Below are 21,782 nucleotides of genomic sequence, written 5' to 3'. Positions count from 1 at the left end.
ATATTCCCAAAAAATGTATATACACACTTTGAATAATTATAAAGGCAGTGTTTATTAAAATACATTACATTTTCAAAATTGAACTATCAGCTTGTTAAAGTGTGTCTACATTTTTGGGGGACACCTGATATATGCTTTGGTTAGTGAAGGCATTGAACTTTTTTTTTTTTTTTTACTGTAATTGTGATTTGCTTGCCCCTGTCATTTGTTTATTTTTCTGTTGGCACAAGAACCTTTTTCTGCCATTTCACTTTTCTTAATTTCTTTGACTTGCATTTTTCCTTTTAGTATTTATCTTACTCTATTTGAATTGTGTGCTTAGCTTATTAATTTTCCTTCTCTGTTTAATAATAAACACTTTTAAGTATTAGTCTGATTACCTTCTTAGCCAAATCATATAGGTATTGATGTGTATAGAGTTTTCATTGTTATCTTCTTAATATTCTTTAATCACAATTTTTATTTCTTTGCAACAAATGTCACTTATTAGTAAATGGTTGAAATTGTTTTGTTGTTTTTGTCCTGCTTTATTTGCAAGGTTTGTGTTTTTTTTCCTCTCTCTTCCTAATCCTTTTTTTAAATAAGCAAAGCTAGAGAGTGGTCATTACTTATTTAGGCTTTTGAAAACAGTGAAATAGTCTTTGTGGCCTAAACTGTTAAAAGAGCCCAACCATTGTCACTCAGTGGTTGAGCATCAACCTATGATACAGGAGGTCATGGTTTGATCCAGGTCAGGGCATATGCCCCTGGTTGCCAGCACAATCCCCAGCAGAAGGTAGCCAATTACTGATTCTCTGTCATCATTGATGTTTCTATCTCTCTCTCCCTCTCCTTTCCTCTCTGAAATCAACAAAAATATTTTAAAAAAAAACAAATTTCTAAAAGATATATTCTATATGGGTCCTAGAAATGAAAGTACAGTTTTTATTGGGTAGAAACTATATATATCTCCATTAAATCTTAGTTGCCTACTCATCCTGACTTGTCAAAGAATGAGATTCCTGCTTGTTTATTTTATTTTTTGTTTCATACATTTATTTTTTATTTTTTTTCCTAAACATTTTTATGCTACATTAATTTACCCATTCAGCAAGTAATAACTGAACACCTACTATGTGCTTAACCACTGTGTACTGTTCTGCGTACTGGAGTCACTCATAGTGACATGTGTGGTCTGTAATTCATGACTTTCACCAAACAGTCATAGTTGCAAATGTTGCATCACTTCTTTCTAGAAAAAAGTGTGGAAACAAATATGTGTTATTTAACTTAATCGGTCTTTTTTTTTTTTTTTTTCGAATTAAAGAGTCACATTTATTGCAATCTGGGACTATAAGGGGCCATTCCCCAAATCTCATAGTAACAAGATGGTCGCAGCTCCAAGGTTATATAGGCAAAAAATCACAAAGGTATTGATTATATCCCAGGGTTTGGAATGAGGAACCTGGCTCGCAAAAATCAGTTTACAGAAGCAGAATTAAGCATGTTAATTATAGTTTTGGGTCTCGAGGTCACTGAAGTGACAGAAATACATTATCTAGAGCCCTCGAGTCTGGAATGAGGAACCTAGTTTGCAAAAAGCAGTTTACAGAAGCAGAAACAGCATGTTATAAACACATTATCTAGAGCCCTTGGGTAACCTGGGTTAAACTTAGGCATGTTATCTAAATTACAGTTTTGGGTCTAGAACCCTCTGACCTTGGGATAACTGTGCTGTCCTTCCCAGGTGAAGGAAAATATAAAATATTTGATAAAATATTGTAAAGGTATGATCATTAAGTTTTTTTGAAGCAATAATGTATATACAAATTTTTTCTTGCATCACTTATTCAGATTCTGGGTTGTCATTTGTTGTTTAGACTTTCCAAAACAAAAATCTTTATTTTTCCTACAGGTGAAAGCACTGAAAGAGAAGATTGAATCTGAAAAGGGGAAAGATGCCTTTCCTGTAGCTGGTCAGAAGTTAATTTATGCAGGTATGGATTGAACATTGAAATTAATGTGCTATTTTCTTCCTCCTGTGATATTCTCTTAATTTTAGAAAAGAAATTGCACTACTAGCCTTATAGTAACCAGGAAAGTGTATTTTAAAAATAGACTTGATATTTGACTTTTGTGGAGAAAATGCTTTTCCTTATTCTTCAAAATTAGCATAACATCATCATTGTAGATTTCAGTAAGGTAGGTCTTAGATGCCCATGGATTCTTATCTCTTTCTAGATAGGGATTTCGTAGTATTTTCTTAACTGAGATAGTTTAAAAAAAAACACTAACCCCAAAATTAGGAAACAGCAGCCTAAAGAGGCAGGTTGTTGATGGCAGACATAAAACTATAATTTCTGGTTCCTAGTCTTGGTCTGTTTTCTCAGTTCCATAGAGTAGAGAGATTATTCTTTTTGGTTTTAATATCTGTAGCCTTTTATTCAATAACTTTTTAAAAACGGAAAATAAGTTCAAGGAAAAGGAAACCTGAAGGAGTCTTGACCTAACATTTGACCTTTAGCATTACTGAAGTCTTTTTTTTTTTTAAGTATTTAATATGTCTTCTTTTTCCCCAATTGACTCCCCGCCCCCGCCACTCTTGCCCATCGAAGTCTTATGTACTTCTTTGTGTCTTACCCAGCTCTATATCATCCTGTCATTTCTGTATACTAAATCATTTTATGAAGTACTTTAAAAAAATATAGATAGATAGATAGATAGATGATAGATAGATAGATAGATAGATAGATAGATAGATAGATGATAGATAGATAGATTGATTGATTTCAGAGAGGAAGGGAGAGAGATAGAAACATCAATGATGAGAGAGAATCATTGATTGGCTGCCTCCTACATGTCCCGACCAGGAATCGAGCCCGCAACCCGGGCATGTGCCCTTGACTGGAATTGAACTCCGATCCCTTCAGTCCGCAGGCCGATGCTCTGTCCATTGAGCCAAACCGGCTAGAGCTGAAGTATTTTTTATTATGAGTATCACTTTTATAGCATTGGAACATTTCTGTCTTGCCAGGCATCTAGTATTTGTGGGATCAGGAAGTTTGTTCTTTTCTCCTTCCTCCATGAAGAAGGATTATAAGTTGTTCCCCAGGAGGAATCCTTGTGCAATCTGAATATTAAATTTTACTTGTCTTTATAATTGTTTTTCTTGGGACCTTGTTAATATTTCCTTAACCATCAAGTATTTTTATTATAAGTAATTTTTAAGAATTGCTTGGGATATCTATATATATATGTGTTTGATATCTTTTAGTCAAATGCTTATGCCTTCTTAACTGTGTTTAATTGTGTTTCCATTTATATTTATCCTCATCTTGGCTGATTGGTTAATGTTTTTCTTTTGGGAAAGTATTTTATGGGCCCAGCACACTTCTGCTGCACCACTCTGCTTCCGTGGGAAAGTATTTTAATTAATAGAATTGATGTTGATGATTGTTTTAACTTCAGTTATCTCTATGACAAAGGTTACTGTGCCTTAAATAACTTTTTTTTTTAATATACCAGGTAAAATCCTCAATGATGATACTGCTCTAAAAGAATATAAAATTGATGAGAAAAACTTTGTGGTGGTTATGGTGACAAAAGTAAGTTTAAGCCTTATTCTGTATATCTTCGTGTATGTGAGTTTTTAAATAATGATGATGCCAAGTGCAGCCATTATACCTTTGAGTGAATACAGTTATGCACATCCATAGTAGTGTGCACTTAACTATGTTTTTTTTTTTAACTTGATTATTATTTTAGAGAGAGTGGAAGGGAGGGAGGAGTGGGGAGAGAGAGAGAGAAACATCAATATGGGAGAGGAACATTGATCGGTTGCCTCCTGTACATGCCCTAGCTGGGGATTGAACCCACAACCTTTTTTTTTTTTTAAATATATTTTTATTGATTTCAGAGAGGAAGTGAGAGGGAGAGAGAGATAGAAACATCAATGATGAGAGAGAATCATTGATTGGTTGCCTCCTGCACGCCCCCTACTGGGGAGTGAGCCCACAACCCAGGCATATGCCCTTGACTGGAATCAAACCCGGGACCCTTCATTCCGCAGGCCGATGCTCTATCCACTGAGCCAAACCAGCTAGGGCAGAACCCACAACCTTTTTGGTGTATGAGATAATGCTCCAACCAACTAGGTCATCCAGCCAGGCCTAAATATGGGTTTTAAAGTCACAAAATAATTGATATATACACTAGGAAATAGAGTTCAACAACTAAAATTTGACTACTAAATACTTTTGTACTAAGTAACAGTTTATATCAATTGGACTTAGAAAATTTTTTAAACCATTAAGAACCATATTAATTTTGCAGTGTTCAAGTACTTATTCATTAAATGTTAAACTTTAAATACAAAGAAAGAAATCACATGAGGAAACTTTGTCTCATCTAGTGTTTAAAAAAATATGATAAAATATACATAGCCCAAAATTTACCAATTTAACCATTTTTAAGTGTATGGTCCAGTATCATTAAGTACTTTCATGTTGTGCAACCATCACCACCATCAGTTTCCAGAACTTTTTTCATCTTCCCAAGCTGAAACTGTACCCATTAAATAGTAACTTTCCATCCATACCTGCCCTCCACCTCTACATACTTAATGTAAGTGGAATCATACAGTATTGTTCTTTTTGTGACTGACTTATTTCAGTTCATGTTGTAGCTTTGCCATCCTTTTTAGGGCTGAATAATATTCCATTATCTCACCTAGTTTTATCACACATAGTCCATATGGAAAATACATTTGGATATGTATTTGTTATCGGTCTTATTACCGTTAGTATTATAGTAACCTTGACTATTAGAACATAATTAAGGATTAGCAGGATAGGTTCAGAATACGTGCATGCATTTGGAGCCTAGCCTGTTCTTATCTATAATTAGAGGCCCGGTGCACGAAAATTCTTGCACTCGGCGGGGTCCCTCAGCCCAGCCTGCACCCTCTCACAATCCAGGACCCCTCAGATAGGGTCCGTAGGCCTGGCCTGAGATCAGGGCCTATTGGGGCTTTCCTTCCCCAGGCTGCAGGCAGCTGGCCCCACCCCCGCCGCTGCCATTGCTTGCCATCTGTGCAGTGCTGCCCCCCCTTCCCTGCCACCAGTGGCCTCCCTCTGCAGGCGACAGACTGGGGTGCAATGGCTTGGCTAGCCTGGACCTCCCTCTTTCTTTGCTGGGGGTCAGGGCTAGCCCTGCGAGGGCCTATCTGCCTACCTGATTACCCCTAACTGCTCGCCTGCCTACCTGATCACCCCTAACCACTCTGTCTGCCTGCCTGATTGCCCCTGACCACTTGCTTGGGGGTGTGGCCAGCCCACAAGGGGCGTGGTGGTCTGATCTCTGGTCGTTTTGGTCATGACGCCTCTGGCCTTTTATTATCTATAATAATAAAAGTGTAATATGCAAATTGACTGAACAGCAGAACGACCATCGGAAGTCCTTCCAGACACAGCCAGGGCTGCTAGGGCCTACTCTTGCACGAATTTTGTGCATAGGGCCTTTAGTATAGGATAATAAAAGCGTAATTAAACCGGACTGCTGAATGACCTTCTGGATGAAGCCGTGGGGGCCAAGACAGAGGCTGTTAGGGGTGATTAGGCAGGCAGGCAAGCAATTAGGAGTATCAGGCAGGCAGAGTGGTTAGGGGCGATCAGGCAGGCAGGCAGGCAGAGGCGGTTAGGGGTATCAGGCAGGCAGAGTGGTTAGGGGCGATCAGGCAGGCCAGCGGTTAGGAGCCAGTAGTCCTGGATTGCAAGAGGGATGTCCCGGATTGTGAGAGGGTGCAGGCTGGGCTGAGGAACACCCTCAACCCTCCTCCACCACCCCACCGTGCACAAATTGTGTGCATCGGGCCTCTAGTTTTACATAGGATTCCAATGATATTTGTGGTTGCTTTATTTTCAAGTTAATAGTAGAGGCTAGCTATGAGAAGTCAAAGACTGATATAATTAGGCATTATGGAAGCAATGAGAAATGATCTCATTACCAAGAAGAGACAGGAAAAAGCAATTAAGGTAAAAAGTAAGCAGAAGCCCTGACTGGTTTGGCTCAGTGGATAGAGCATCGGCCTGCGGACTCAAGGGTCCCGGGTTCGATTCCGGTCAAGGGCATGTACCTTGGTTGCGGGCACATACCCAGTGGGGAGTGTGCAGGAGGCAGCTGATTGACGTTTCTCTCTCATCGATGTTTCTAGCTCTCTATCCCTCTCCCTTCCTCTCTGTAAAAAATCAATAAAATATATTTTTTTTTAAAAAGTAAGCAGAAAAGCTTCAGGAAGGTTGGTTTGGTACTGTTTAGTTTAGAAGGAAGCTTAAATTGCTGTTTGTGGCAATACTGACCTTGAGGGCATGGTATGTAAAAACATTGTAGTGATAACAAATGGTCTTAAGGGAAATATTAAATGGCCAAAATGCATTTATTTAAACTACATTTTAATCTAGATTGGAGTTTTAGAACATTAATGATCTGCAATGTTAAATCGGCAGTTTAAAAAATTACAGAGCAAAATACAAGACTCTTAGAATAGGAAAAGGAGGTGATGAATGCTATTACTATTTTTTCAAGTTCCCTATTTTGCACTAGCCACTTTTTAAAAAATAATTCTTTATTGTTGAAAGTATTACATATTCCTTCTTATCCCCTCATTGACCCCTCCAGCCCACTCCCTGCCCCAGGCCCTCACCACCCCATATATGCATGGCCTCATCTGTGTCTGTGGGCCATGCATATATGCATACAAGGACCTTGGTTGATTACCACCCTCCCTCTCCTTCCCTCCAAGATTCCCCTAGACACCTTTTTTCTAATGCACTCTGTACTGGCTCAAATTGAACAAGACGTAAGTCAGCTAGTTGCTTTACAATTTGTTATTTTATACTTGAAGCAAATTGTGTTGAATTTTACCATCTTCCATTAAAACAGTTACCTTTTGTCATTAGGAAAGTTATGAGCAAAATAGGTAGTGAACATTGATAGGCCTTTAGGAGAATAAAAAGGCTTGTAACAGTATGATTTCTACCCACATATAATTGCTTTTTGTTTTGTGGGAATCATGGCTCTGTTTCTAGTTCAGAAAGTTCGGAACATGTGGTTATATAACTTTATTTGGCCTTTATTTTTCTCCTCTTCTTAATATATTTTTATTGGTTTCAGAGAGGAAGGGAGAGGGAGAGAGAGAGATAGAAACATCAATGATGAGAGAAAATCATTGATTGGCTGCCTCCTGCACGGCCCCACACTGGGGATCAAGCCCACAAACTAGGCATGTGCCCTGACCAGGAATCGAACCATGACCTCCTGGTTCATAGATCAGTGCTCAACCACGGAGCCATGTTGTCCGGGCTGGCCTTCATTTTCTGTTTAACTACATACAGATCTCAGAAGTTATGTTAACCTCTTTGTGCTTATACCTGTCCGTTTTAATGCTGACTTTTTTTTTCATATTAACTTAATATAAAGGCTGAAACTGTTGGCTAAAGCTAATTGAGATTGATAGTTAAGATAATATATATGCTGTCATCAGCTTTGAAAGAGTAACAGTGATTCAGAGTCTTAATGTTGACTATTATGTCACTTTACAAAGTTATTTTCAAGTTACAAGTTTGTTATTAGTATTGAGTTTGTAGCATCCTGTAACAATACAGTCTAATTAGAGATCAGGTAATAATGTTGTATTTTATCATCATTCATTGTTTTGCTTTTTAATATGTTTAGCCCAAAGCAGTGACAACACCAGCACCAACAACGACGCAGCAATCAAATCTTACCACCACTACCACAGTTAGTTCCTCCACAGCACCAGCTGTGGCTCAGGTCCCAACCCCCACCCCTGCTTTGGCTCCTACTCCTACTCCTACTCCCACTCCCACTCTTACTCCTACTCCTACTCCTACTCCCACTCCCACTCCCACTCCCACTCCCACTCCCACACCTACATCTATCACTCCAGCATCAGCGACAGCATCTTCTGAACCTGCACCTGTTAGTGCCACAAAACAGGAGAACCCTGCAGAACAGCCAGCAGAAACACCAGTGGCTACTAGCCCGACATCAACTGACAGGTAAGGGTTGCTAGAAAATTGTATCTTAAAATATGTTCATAACAAGGTCTTCATGCATGTATTTATTTTTATTCTGTTCAAATTAACTTTTTACTATGTTAAGCTTTTTCTAAACTCTGAACTCTGATAAAAACGGTATCACTTCTGTCTAACTTTCCATATTCCAAATTTTTGTATGCTCTGCTTTATTTTTCCAGAGGGAAAAGGAAAAAGGATCAAAGTCATTATTTTGTGTAGAAAAGTTTGGAAATACAAATGACCAAAAAGAAGAACTATAAAATAAAAATATATTATAGCTTGACATATTATAAATAACTTGCATGAGTAGTATTATGTCCAGTGTGGTCTTTGGAGTTGTTTCTATTTTGTGGCTTTAGTGCAACTCAGGACCTCAATGGCAGTTGCTAGAGTCCTTGGAATCAGAACCAGTCACAATGGAAAACTGCAGCAATTTACTCTTATTTCCCCAAATTACGCACCTCAGAGAAGGATAATACAGGAAGGGGAAGAGTGAGAGAAACTCAGAAATCAAGCTACTTAGCTGTGCTTTAGTCCCTTCATCTGTGCCGTAAAACATTTAGTGGGTGGGCCTGTAAAGCACAAAACTTAGTGAGATGATTCTCAGGAGGTATTCTGGTATGAATTTGAAGGGTATAAGAAAGTTTTTTCATCACCACTGGCCTGACATTTTATTAATAGGAATTTGTTTCTTAGGTCATCTTTGTTCTTCTAAAACTATTAAAATGCAAATTCCACTCTTAATTCATTCTCTAATGTTGATAGCTGACTTAGAGAAACTGCACTTGTACACAAGAACTGTATTGTTTTTAATTGAGGACAAATTTGACCACACTAAATGTTCATTAGTAAGGAGATGACTTGATTTGTGACCTGTTCATATTAGAGAACAGCGCTACTCAAAATGCAGCGGTCAGTACGCAGCATCGGCATCACTGGGAGTTTGTTTAAATTTAATTCTTAGGCTTCACCTCAGATCTCTAACTCAAAATTATCTGGGGATGGTCCCAGAAGTCAGTATTTTATCAAGCCTGGTGAATTCTTAGGCTTCCTAAAGTTCGGGAAGCTCTGATATCCAGTACCACAGGCCAGTGAAAATATGCAGTATATATTTGTATTAAATGAATATGGTTTCAAATATAAAAAGCAGATTGCAAAATAATACAGATAATAACCATTAACCAAACATAAGCCACAAGTGACATTATGTATTTCTATGGAAGTGCATATTAATGTGTAGAAAAACAGAACCAAAGGGATAATACATTGACTGACAGATAAGTGGTTTCCTCTGTGGATAGGGAGGAAAGAATTGGTGAGGCGAAATCAAGAATGAAAAAAGGAGGTTAAATGATACCTCAATCTTAACTATAATGTTTTAAAATAAATTTTAAAACAAGGTGCAGCCTGACTGGTGTTGCTCAGTGATGTTGACCTATGAACCAGGAGGTCACAGTTCGATTCTTGGTCAGCGCCCATGCTCTGGTAGCAGCTCAATCTTCAGTGGTTGGAAGCAGCCAATCAGTGATTCTCTCTCATCATTGATGTTTGCATCTCTCCCTCTCCCTTCCTCTCTGAAATCAATAAAAATATTTTTTTAAAAAATGGAACAATGTGCAAAAAAATAGTGCACATTATTCCTTTTTAAAAAATTGTTTATTTAAATCTTCACCCAAGGATATTTTTCCATTGATTTTTAGAGAGAGGGAAAGACAGAGAAACACATTAATTGGTTGCCTCCTACACGAGCTCCGACCAGGTCCCTGGACCCATTGGCCCGCTGACGTGCTAGCCATTGAGCAAAACCAGCCAGGGCAGCACACATTATTCTGTAAAAGAACAATAATGAAGGAAGCTGACCCTACCAGATAGTAAAATGTATTATGCACAGTAACGATTACAACAATTTAGAATGGCTCTTACTAAAAAGACTGCTCAGTGAAATAGACAGTAGTCTTGAAACAGACTAAAATACATAGGGGCTCAATATACCATAAAGATGTAATTTCAGACGACTGTGGGAAAAAGGCTGTTGGAATAAATGCCTAGTCTTCTGGAGGATGGATTACAGACCTTACATTCACAAAAATAAATTCTAGATGGATAAAGATTGAATGTAAAGGTGAAACCATAAACTAGAAGAGAACATAGGAAAAATAAAAATAACCTTAAAAAGTCATAAAGGGGGAGCATTTAATAAATTTGACTACAGAAAGAATTTAAATGTTGGCAACCAAACTAAAACTTCCTTAATAAAAGCTTGATTTGATCAAGTAAATGGAATACTGCATCTGTTGGAAAAACCTGCCATAGTTGTGATTGTGCTGACATGGAATAATTGTTAAGTTAAATGAAAACACACACAAAAGAGGACACAGGTGATTGTTATATAGAAACTTGGTAGTGATGGTTGTCTCTGGGCAGGGGTCTTGTGCAGAAGAATTAGTTTCTAGGTATATATTTCTTTGGGAAGTTTTGCCTTCTACGTTAGTTTCACTGTCTAGTGAATGAAGATACTTTAGAAATTATACCAAAGAATTATAATAATCTTATTGGGTATTACCATACCAGGCACTCTGCTAAGCACTTTACCAGCAATAACCCTATACACAACATTTTGGGATATATAGGTACTATTGTTGACCTCATTGTATTGATAAACCAAGGCTTAGAAAGTTGAATTCAAACTTAAGTAGTTCCCTTACTTTTGTTATGCTACATACAGAGCTGAAGTATATTGTGTTTGTTTTTAAAATTGGGACAGAGGCATAAGTGTGTGTCGTCTTATATGTATGTTTTATCTAAATTGCTAACAGCTACCTTTACCGCTTTTGTAAACTTAGGTTTATTTTTCTTCAGCCTACTCTTCATGGTCTTTTATAATCTTTTTTTTTTTTGTCTACTTTGTTTTTCAGACTCATCAGCAATTGCCCAACAGAAACTTAGTTCCTTTAAACTGGTTTACTTTCAGTTACAACTTGGATTTAACTCTCTTCTGCATTTTTTGGTTATGCTATGCTGTGTTCCTTGATTTAGATGCCTTCTTTTTCCAGTTTTTGTGTTCAAAACTTACCTTTAAGAGCTAACTAAATTCCGCTACTAAAGACTTTTCCAGGTCTTTCTAGCTTAATGTAGTTTCTATATGTGCTAGTTATCTTGTACTTCTTTTGGTATTTCTACTGTGATTTGACTTACAGATTATTTAACTTATGTGAATTCTTTCAGGGAATAGTTCTTCATTATCTTTTTTTTGTATTCCTTAAATAGTAAGCTATCCGTGAGGATGTTAACTTAAATCTTTGGACTTTTAAAATGATGGATTTGCAAAACAGAATGAGTATTAAGATCGAAAGTTCTCCCAAGCCATACATGTTATGGATAAAGCTTTGGGGTTTAGCCAGACTTTTAAGTTTAATTAAAAATCAAAGAATCTCTACAAATTAGACAGTTACTAAACTTTAATATAAATTTTACATACTTTCTGATATGATTTTCTAAAACCTTTTACAGTACATCAGGAGATTCTTCTCGGTCAAATCTTTTTGAAGATGCAACAAGTGCACTTGGTAAGTATCTACGTTGTAAGTAACCATATAAGAGATAGGGAAGAGGTTTAATTTTTATTTCTCTGGATCATGGTAATGTGTTTGTTATGGTTGCTTATAATAAAGTTGCTAAATAGTTGATTTAGATTATTAATAGTTACTAATAGCTTTGTAAATTGTTTCATACATTGACTCCTTTTTTTTCAAGATGGCTTGTTTTTAAATTGTTCAGTCAGATTTGACATTCAATATTATGTTAGTTTCAGGTGTACAGCATAGTCGTTAGGCATTTATATAATTTAAAAAGTGATCTCCCCCCAGTAAGTCTTGTACCCACCTAAGTGACCATTAGACTGCTTGACCAGTCGACTATTTGACCAGCGCACTGACCACCAGGGGGCAGACGCTAAATGCAGGAGCTGCCCCCTAGTGGTCAGTGCACTCCCACAGCAGCTGGGCCAGGATTGGGGGGGGGGGATGGGCAGGAGCAGCATGGCGCCCACTCCGGCTCCTCCCTGGCCACCTCCCACTTCACGCACTACTATATCCCTCAGGGGATGTCAGACTGCTGGTTTCGGCCTGATCCCTGCCCCCTGGTGGTCATTGGGTGTCATAGCGACTGGTGGAATGGTCAAATGAACAGTCACTTAGCACATTACACTTTTATTATATAGGATGTCCACTCACATCCCCATGACTATTTTGTAACTGCCAATTGTACTTCTTAACACCTTCACCTTTTGACCCAACCCTTCAATACCCATCCCATCTGACAACCATCCATTTATTCTCTGGATCTATGAGCTTGTTTCTGTCTTGCTTGTTCTTTTATTTTGTTTTTCAGATTTCATATCTAAGTGAAATCATATGGAATTTATCTTTTTCTGTTCAACCTATTTCACTTAGCACAATACATTCTAGATCCATTCATGTTGTCAGAAGTATACATTGAATCCTTTAAATTGTACTGTTAGAGTCAAGTGTACTTTTTTCCTTAAAGCACATACATTTTATTTTCCAAATGAACTTTAAATGTTATTTTTAAAAAGGTTGACCTGTGTATTATAAAATGTCTTTGAAATGGGTATTAAATGTTACTAAAATCTGTCTCACACTTCATATTTATTCTCTTCTAGCCTTTATTTCAGCTTATAGCCTTGTAGGTTCCCATTTACTAGTATATCTTGTTGCTTATATTGTACTTGCAGTGGAAATGCCTTCTTATTCCAACTTTTAATTTTACCTACTGAATAATGTCTTTCCATCTTGTCTCCATACCCATTCTATCAAAATCAATTTTGTTTTTCCCTTTATTTTTCCATTCTTTAAACTGCCAACTAGAAAAACTGTAATCTCCACCAACTCCTTAATTTCCAGTTGACTCATGTTTTATTCTGCCATCTGATTCCTCTTTGTTCCCTTCCTTGCTTGTATTATCATCCACATCCTTGGCCCTCTGCCTTTTGGCCTAATGAGACCAGGAGTCTTCTTCCCAAGTCTCTGCTGCCATTTATTTGCCTTCGTTTATGTCCTTTCCTTACTGATATTCTTGAATTATCTGCTTCTAACTGGCCTGTTCTCTGCCATAGTGGACTTTCTAAAAGGTAAATCTAGTAATGTCATTGTTAGTTCATTTCACAGCTCATAGTGACCTAGAAGATAAATCCAAAGGTTTTTCATCATTACTTCTTTTTATTTTTAATTAAATATATTTTTATTGATTTGAGAGAGAGAGAGTCAGAGAGCGAGAAACATCAGTGATGAGAGAGAATCATTGATTGACTGCCTCCTGCACATTCCCTACTGGGGATCGAGCCCACAACCTGCACCTGGGCATGTGCCCAACCACTTAACTACCCTGGCTGGGCCATCACTACTACTTTAGCTCTTGTCTTGTGTTATCCATTGTTCCTAATTTTTTTTATGAGTTATTAGCCTTTGTACTTTTTTTCTTTTATTGATTTCAGAGAGGAAGGGAGAGGGAGAAAAATAGAAACATCAATGATGACAGAGAATCGTTGATCAGCTGCCTCCTACATGCCCCTACCAGGGATCGGGTCTGCAACCCATGCATGTGCCCTTGACCAGAATCAAACCCAGGACCCTTCAGTCCACAGGCCAATGCTCTATCCACTGAGCCAAACCAGCTAGGGCAGCCTTTGTACTTTTAATATCTAAAAAGTATCAAAATGCAACTTGATTAATTAGGAAGCATAATTTTAAGAGACACAGCATGATTAGGTGTAGGGTCTCTAGAGTCTGACAGCCTGTGTTTGTGTCTCTGCACCATGACTTATCAGCTGTCCCGAATGGCATTAATGGGGTTTTTGTTCTTTATTTTCCCAGGCCAGGATGATTTAAACTACGTATTTTCTGGTTAGGGAGGAGTGTATAAACCATTTGCTCTCAAGTGTCCTTAGTTAGGTAAGATAAGGTCTTGCAATTCACAAGCTGACTGCAAGCCTGCCCAAACTGTTTGGCCTTGTTTAATTTTATTATCTCAGTTTCCCCATTGCACTTGCCCTGGGATTTTCCTAGCTTCTTAATATCCTGCCACAATGGGACCTACCAGATGTGCTAATAGATTAGATGTGAAAACAGGGGAAAGGGAATTGAAACCACTGAGGTTTTTGATTCAAGTATTTGGATGGATAGCGGTGCTATTCATTGAAATGGAGATCGCAGATAATGGGACACACTGAGGGATAATCTAAGTCCTGTGTTGGTATTGGTTTAGGAGTGAGTGGAATGTGAGGAAATGGACACAGTATGTGCAGACAGCTATGGCTGTGAATGGGAGAGAACAGACAAATGGGCCAGTTCTTGAAAGAGGAATTGGGATATGATGAAGGGAGGCATGTTTTTGTTTTTAGAATGACATTCAAGGGTATAGTTAACTTCTGGTCAGGATATTTAAGTGGAGAGAGAAGGGTGGAAGATGGACAAGAGAAAATAACCAAAAGACCCGTTCTTTGAGGAGACAAGAAAGGGAATGGTACCCAGAACATGAGTGGAAGAAAAGGTGGCTTAAGTGAGGTAAAAGTGACATACTGAATGATAGGGATTGATTCATTGTACCAGCTTTCTGTGGTGCTTGGAATTCTAACTTTCTAGCTTTTAACCTCCTTTCCCCCTCTGCTTTGATAATAAAAGGTGTCAGAGGAAAACTGAACTTCTTATGGCAGAGCTAATTGCTTGAAATGCTCCTCTTATTTTCAAAGTCACATCGCTGTCCTGTGCGATCTGCTAATTCTATCCTATATTTGTGCTACATTAATACCCTATATTTTTATTGTACTTATTAAACATTATATTAGTTTCCTATTGCTACTGTAATAAGTTACCACAAACTTAGTGGTATAAAACAACAGATTTATTATTACTTTATAGTACTATAGGTTAGAAGTCTGACATGGGGCTCACTGGACAAAAACCAAAGGACTAAATTACGGGGCTAAAATCAGGGCTGCATTATTTTCTGGAGACTCCAGGGGAGGATTTATTCTATGTCCTTTCAGCTTCTAGAGGTTGTCCACATTCCTTAGCTCATAGCCCCTTTGCCCATCATCATCAAAGCAGCATAGCATCTCATTCTGCCTTTCTCTCCTTTTCTTTACATCTGTTTCTCTGATCCTCTTACCTGCTTACCTTCTATTTTTAAGGACCCTTGTGTTGGGCCCACTCACATAATCCAGGTTAATTTCCCTATTTAGCTGATAAGCAACCTTTCTTCCCTTTTGACAGGTCATCTAACATATCCATAGGTTCCGGGCATTGACATGGGTGGAGAGGCATTATTCACCTAGCACAGTGGTCGGCAAACTCATTAGTCAACAGAGCCAAATATCAACAGTACAACGATTGAAATTTCTTTTGAGAGCCAAATTTTTTAAACTTAAACTGTATAGGTAGGTACATTGTTATTAACTTAATTAGGGTACTCCTGACTGACTGGCTCACTCAACTCGTGCATGAATCGCGCGCGCCTCCCCCGCGTTGCGTATCCCTCGGCCCGCCTGCGCTGCGTCTCCCGTCGTCCGACCAACCGACACCCCCCACTTCTTCTAACACCACTTCTTCAAAATAGACTCACCCAGGCCGAAAACTGACTTATGCGCATGGGCCACGAAGTTTCCATCGCACTGTACGTTCGCGCCTGCACGTGGTATTTTGTGGAAGTACCACACTCAAGGGGCCAAAGAGCCGCATGTGGCTCGCGAGCCGCGGTTTGCCGACCACTGACCTAGCACATACATGTTGTAGTTCATACTGTTATTCATCTTTGTATTCCTAGCACTTTAGTGCCTAAACATTGTATGCATTCAAGAAGTATGGAGAGTGTTTGGCATTAAATATTCTCTTTCTTTTCCCTCCTCCAACTTTGCTCTCAACTTTTTGTAGTGACAGGTCAGTCTTACGAGAATATGGTAACTGAGATCATGTCAATGGGCTATGAACGAGAGCAAGTAATTGCAGCCCTGAGAGCCAGTTTCAACAACCCTGACCGAGCAGTGGAGTATCTTTTAATGGTGAGAAACATTTTACTTCTTCATTCTAGTTTAAGACCAAAATCTCAAAGAAACAAAGATTTGAAGGAACAGTAACAATTCACAGGAGAATAATAATATATGCTAGATAATTTACACCATGCTTTTTCTTCGTATGTTAAAGTTTTGTGTTGATAAAATGACCGCTTCAAAAGATTTTGAAAGGATTTTTAGTTACTAAATGGCCGAGTTGTAAAGTTAACCATCCATTTGGAGTAGATCATTCTACCCCAATTATGTCATCCTCAAAGGCTGATAGTTGTGTTTGGGGATATAGAGGAAGATTTCTTTTTTATGTAATCTAATCTAACATTTTAGTAGCTTTTTTTACTGCCAATGTAATCCTAGATGTACTATTTAAAGCAGGAGTTTTAAGTTGTTAGAAGCCCAACCCAAATTTTATTTATCACTAACTTTATAATTAATTGCTTATATAATTTTTTATTACTGTGTGAAATAAATATGTAGAAATTTTAGAAATTAGGAGATTTCACTTAAAACATTCAGATAATCTGATTTACCTGGACATGTTGAATCACAGATTTTTGCAAGAGATTAGGAAAAGTTTTCGATCATAGATCTTTAATTCACTATCTTCCCCTTTCATTCACTGTTACCGGACATAATGTTGTGCATTTAATTTAACATAACATGTTGCTTACCTGGTTCTATTGACATTTGAATTGTTAGCTTGTTTCTAGTTGGTAGCAACTGAGGGAATTTCAAGTAAGTTATTGTCTGTTACTAGCATAAAGGTTTTTGAGAAATAGATTGTTGTGAACATGGACTGACACCCTTGATATTTTATGACAATGAATGTCTGTTAGTTTTATAGATGTGGCATAGACTAAAGTAACAGCATATAATTTTGGAATAACATTAGATTTTTTTTTTTTTTTTTTTAGTCTTAGCATTTTATGTTAGAATTGTCTGGTGTTTTGAAGTATCATCAAAGTATTAATTTGCCCTAAATATCATTCATGATCCTAAACTAACTATGGGAAATACAGTCCACAGTTTAACCCATTCCTTTGTTTCCAGCTTGTACTTCTGTTAGAAACTCCTGTTCAGATAGTAGTTTCCTCAGGAGAGTCATGAGCCAACAAATGCTCTGCCTCCACCAGTTATTTGCATACTCATTTGCATGTGAGATTCACCAAACCCTTTCTTAGCATATCATTTAATCTTTTGAATGCTCTTTTCCATTGTCCTCTTGATGAGAGTCTTTAAAATGCTAGCAGTTCATTTTATTAATTAGTTTGGAATTGAGGAATCGTATTGATAATCACCACGGGGTGGAGGAGTAACATTAACTACATTTCAAGTTCTCAGTAGCTACATATGGCTGGCTAATGGGTATTTTATTGGACAGCAGAGCTATAGAAAATATTTCCATTATCATGGAAAGTTCTGTTGGACAGTGCCACTGCTGCCTTATATTACAGAAATGTAGGTTCTTCTACACAGGGGTTGCCAACCTGTGGTCCGCGAGGTCCGAAAGGTTGGCGACCGCTGTTCCGCACCACACTCAGGTCATTTCTAACCTAATTTAAATATATGTAGTTTTCAGGTAAATCTTGATCCTTTGCTCCCTCCCACCCCCATTTACTTATTTATTTTATTTTATTTTTCTATAGAGAGGAAGGGGGGGTGAGAGAGACATCGATTTGTCATTCCATTTATATATGCATTTATTGATTGCTCCTTGTATGTGCCCTGCCTGGGGATTAAACCTGCAACCTTGTGATACTGGATGCTCTAACCCAGGGGTCGCCAACCTTTCGGACCTCATGGACCACCAGTGGTCCGAGGGCCACCGGTTGTCGACCGTTACAGTCTAACCAACTGAGCTACCTAGCTAGGGCTTGAGCCTTTACTTTTAATTGAAGCATACAATTCTTTGATGCTTTTGGAAATTAGACAAGGATATTAAATATATTAGTAAGTCTTTTACTCTGTATGTATAATATTTTAAATGACAGCATATTTTAAAGCTTGGAAATTGTATTTTAGGGAATTCCTGGAGACAGAGAAAGTCAGGCTGTGGTTGATCCCCCTCCGGTAGCTACTACTGGGCCTCCTCAGTCTTCAGTGGCTGCAGCTGCAGCAACTACGACAGCAACAACTACAACGACAAGTTCTGGAGGTAAAGTGGAAACTTTTGGATGGGGAGGAAATGGTTCTAAATTTGTACTGTAAAATAAAGTATTTTGAGGTGAGTTTTATTCCCAGAGCATTTGGATAAATCCTAAGATTCTTTTTTTTTAATAATATATTTAATTAATTTTTAATTCACTATCTTCCCCTTTCATTCACTGTTACCGGACATAATGTTGTGCATTTAATTTAACATAACATGTTGCTTACCTGGTTCTATTGACATTTGAATTGTTAGCTTGTTTCTAGTTGGTAGCAACTGAGGGAATTTCAAGTAAGTTATTGTCTGTTACTAGCATAAAGGTTTTTGAGAAATAGATTGTTGTGAACATGGACTGACACCCTTGATATTTTATGACAATGAATGTCTGTTAGTTTTATAGATGTGGCATAGACTAAAGTAACAGCATATAATTTTGGAATAACATTAGATTTTTTTTTTTTTTTTTTAGTCTTAGCATTTTATGTTAGAATTGTCTGGTGTTTTGAAGTATCATCAAAGTATTAATTTGCCCTAAATATCATTCATGATCCTAAACTAACTATGGGAAATACAGTCCACAGTTTAACCCATTCCTTTGTTTCCAGCTTGTACTTCTGTTAGAAACTCCTGTTCAGATAGTAGTTTCCTCAGGAGAGTCATGAGCCAACAAATGCTCTGCCTCCACCAGTTATTTGCATACTCATTTGCATGTGAGATTCACCAAACCCTTTCTTAGCATATCATTTAATCTTTTGAATGCTCTTTTCCATTGTCCTCTTGATGAGAGTCTTTAAAATGCTAGCAGTTCATTTTATTAATTAGTTTGGAATTGAGGAATCGTATTGATAATCACCACGGGGTGGAGGAGTAACATTAACTACATTTCAAGTTCTCAGTAGCTACATATGGCTGGCTAATGGGTATTTTATTGGACAGCAGAGCTATAGAAAATATTTCCATTATCATGGAAAGTTCTGTTGGACAGTGCCACTGCTGCCTTATATTACAGAAATGTAGGTTCTTCTACACAGGGGTTGCCAACCTGTGGTCCGCGAGGTCCGAAAGGTTGGCGACCGCTGTTCCGCACCACACTCAGGTCATTTCTAACCTAATTTAAATATATGTAGTTTTCAGGTAAATCTTGATCCTTTGCTCCCTCCCACCCCCATTTACTTATTTATTTTATTTTATTTTTCTATAGAGAGGAAGGGGGGGTGAGAGAGACATCGATTTGTCATTCCATTTATATATGCATTTATTGATTGCTCCTTGTATGTGCCCTGCCTGGGGATTAAACCTGCAACCTTGTGATACTGGATGCTCTAACCCAGGGGTCGCCAACCTTTCGGACCTCATGGACCACCAGTGGTCCGAGGGCCACCGGTTGTCGACCGTTACAGTCTAACCAACTGAGCTACCTAGCTAGGGCTTGAGCCTTTACTTTTAATTGAAGCATACAATTCTTTGATGCTTTTGGAAATTAGACAAGGATATTAAATATATTAGTAAGTCTTTTACTCTGTATGTATAATATTTTAAATGACAGCATATTTTAAAGCTTGGAAATTGTATTTTAGGGAATTCCTGGAGACAGAGAAAGTCAGGCTGTGGTTGATCCCCCTCCGGTAGCTACTACTGGGCCTCCTCAGTCTTCAGTGGCTGCAGCTGCAGCAACTACGACAGCAACAACTACAACGACAAGTTCTGGAGGTAAAGTGGAAACTTTTGGATGGGGAGGAAATGGTTCTAAATTTGTACTGTAAAATAAAGTATTTTGAGGTGAGTTTTATTCCCAGAGCATTTGGATAAATCCTAAGATTCTTTTTTTTTAATAATATATTTAATTAATTTTTTTTTTTTACAGAGAAGAAGGGAGAGGGATAGAGAGTTAGAAACACCGATGAGAGAGAAACATCGATCAGCTGCCTCCTGCACACTCCCTACTGGGTATGTGCCCAAAACCAAGGTACATGCCCTTGACCGGAATCGAACCTGGGACCCTTGAGTCCGCAGGCCGATGCTCTATCCACTGAGCCAAACCGGTTAGGGCCTAAGATATTCTTGCTTATATTCCTCATCATTGCTGCCGTTTTGGTAGAGAGCATATTCTAAGGAAGAGATACTTGCCAGTTTGCATTCCTTGTTATATTCTGAAGCCATTGCGAATGGTTTACTCACCATGTCTCTTTCTGTCCTTATAAATGTCATCGAGTATGTATAATTCCAAAACCAGTGGTAGCTTGGTGGTTATTATACAACCAAGGAATTAAAACCTCGAAAGGTTTAAAATCTTGTGTCTCGAGGTGAAAGCAAACTTGAATTCAAGTGTCTACTGGCCAACACCCACATTTCCATTGCCAAAAGTTTGACTACAAAGCAAGGCCTGGAGCCTTTGGTAGGCCCAGGAATTAGTGTTCTCCTTCATTCTTTCTTCTGTGTATTGAGAAAGTATTCAAACTGTTAATTTTGAAGAGGCCATTCTTTAATGCATATTCTAGCTCTAATTATGGCAGTCAGTTCTGGTTGATAAAAATTTCTAAGCACTTTGGGTACAGTCTCCCAGAGGATAGGACAGACTTGTCGTTTCTGGAGAATCAGCATGGGAATGGAAAGAGGAGGCACGGCTTTGATTCAGATTGAGGGTGCTGTCCATTCACCAGCAATTATTAAATAACTTAGTTTCTGCGTCTCATTTTCTTCATCTATAAAACTGGTCTTACACAAAGAAGAATAAATATCTGTGTTATGTGGTCACTTTAATTTGAATGATTATCTTGAATTAAAATTTAGGAAATAACATACAAAATATTCTCATTATTCATTAGTAACCTCAAAAACAATTCTTTATTTTGTATAGTATAACCAGACAAATACCATCCCCCACATACACACAAAAGTCACAAGTTCTAGATCTTATACCTTATTTGGCATTATTAATATTTATTATTATAAAGGTATCTTGGACGAAAGAGTTCTAAATATTATTACTAGATTGTCTTGTGGCTTATCTCAAGTTTTTATAGATTATAAATATTTAAAATTTGATGGCAGTAAAAAAATCTTCCAACAATAATTCAGTTTGTGTTAATAAAACTCCATCTGATCTGCAAACCTGAACTTTCTTAACTTTTAATTATTAAATACAGGGGTTGGCAAAAGTAGGTTTACAGTGTGAGTATATGAAATATACTCTTATTCTTTTTAAAAATAAATTTTTATTGATTTCAGAGAGGAAGGAAGAGGGGGAGGGAGATAGAATCATCAATGAGAAGAGAGAATCATTGATCATCTGCCTCCTGCATACCCCCCACTGGGGATCAAGCCCACAACCTGGGCATGTGCCCTTGACGGGAATCGAAACTTGGAACCCTAATGCTCTATGCACTGAGCCAAACCATCTAGGCCACAGTTTATTCTTGTATTATTATTAACTAGAGGCCCGGTGCACAAAAATTTGTGCACTCGGGGGGGGGGG

General features: G+C 37.9%; 1 protein-coding gene across 2 annotated transcripts in view; it reads left to right on the top strand.

Moving 5' to 3' along the window:
• Positions 1-21,782, top strand: part of RAD23B (RAD23 homolog B, nucleotide excision repair protein) — a 32,155-nt gene that overhangs the window by 1,221 nt on the left and 9,152 nt on the right. The window contains exons 1-7 of one of the 2 annotated variants that reach the window (XM_014534426.1): positions 479-538; positions 1,895-1,976; positions 3,505-3,584; positions 7,711-8,057; positions 11,586-11,641; positions 16,022-16,149; positions 18,181-18,313. In XM_014534426.1, coding sequence (XP_014389912.1) covers positions 494-538; positions 1,895-1,976; positions 3,505-3,584; positions 7,711-8,057; positions 11,586-11,641; positions 16,022-16,149; positions 18,181-18,313 — 871 coding nt within the window. In that variant the 5' untranslated portion in view covers positions 479-493. Of the gene's footprint in view, positions 1-478; positions 539-1,894; positions 1,977-3,504; positions 3,585-7,710; positions 8,058-11,585; positions 11,642-16,021; positions 16,150-18,180; positions 18,314-21,782 lie in introns of those variants that run through there. The other variant, XM_014534427.1, reaches the window with a different exon arrangement.

Source organism: Myotis brandtii, unplaced genomic scaffold (genome assembly GCF_000412655.1).
Source record: "Myotis brandtii unplaced genomic scaffold, ASM41265v1 scaffold13, whole genome shotgun sequence".
Classification (NCBI taxonomy): Eukaryota; Metazoa; Chordata; class Mammalia; order Chiroptera; family Vespertilionidae; genus Myotis; species Myotis brandtii.
The sequence above is the reverse complement of the archived record's forward strand: the minus strand, read 5'-3'. Positions and strand labels throughout refer to the sequence as shown.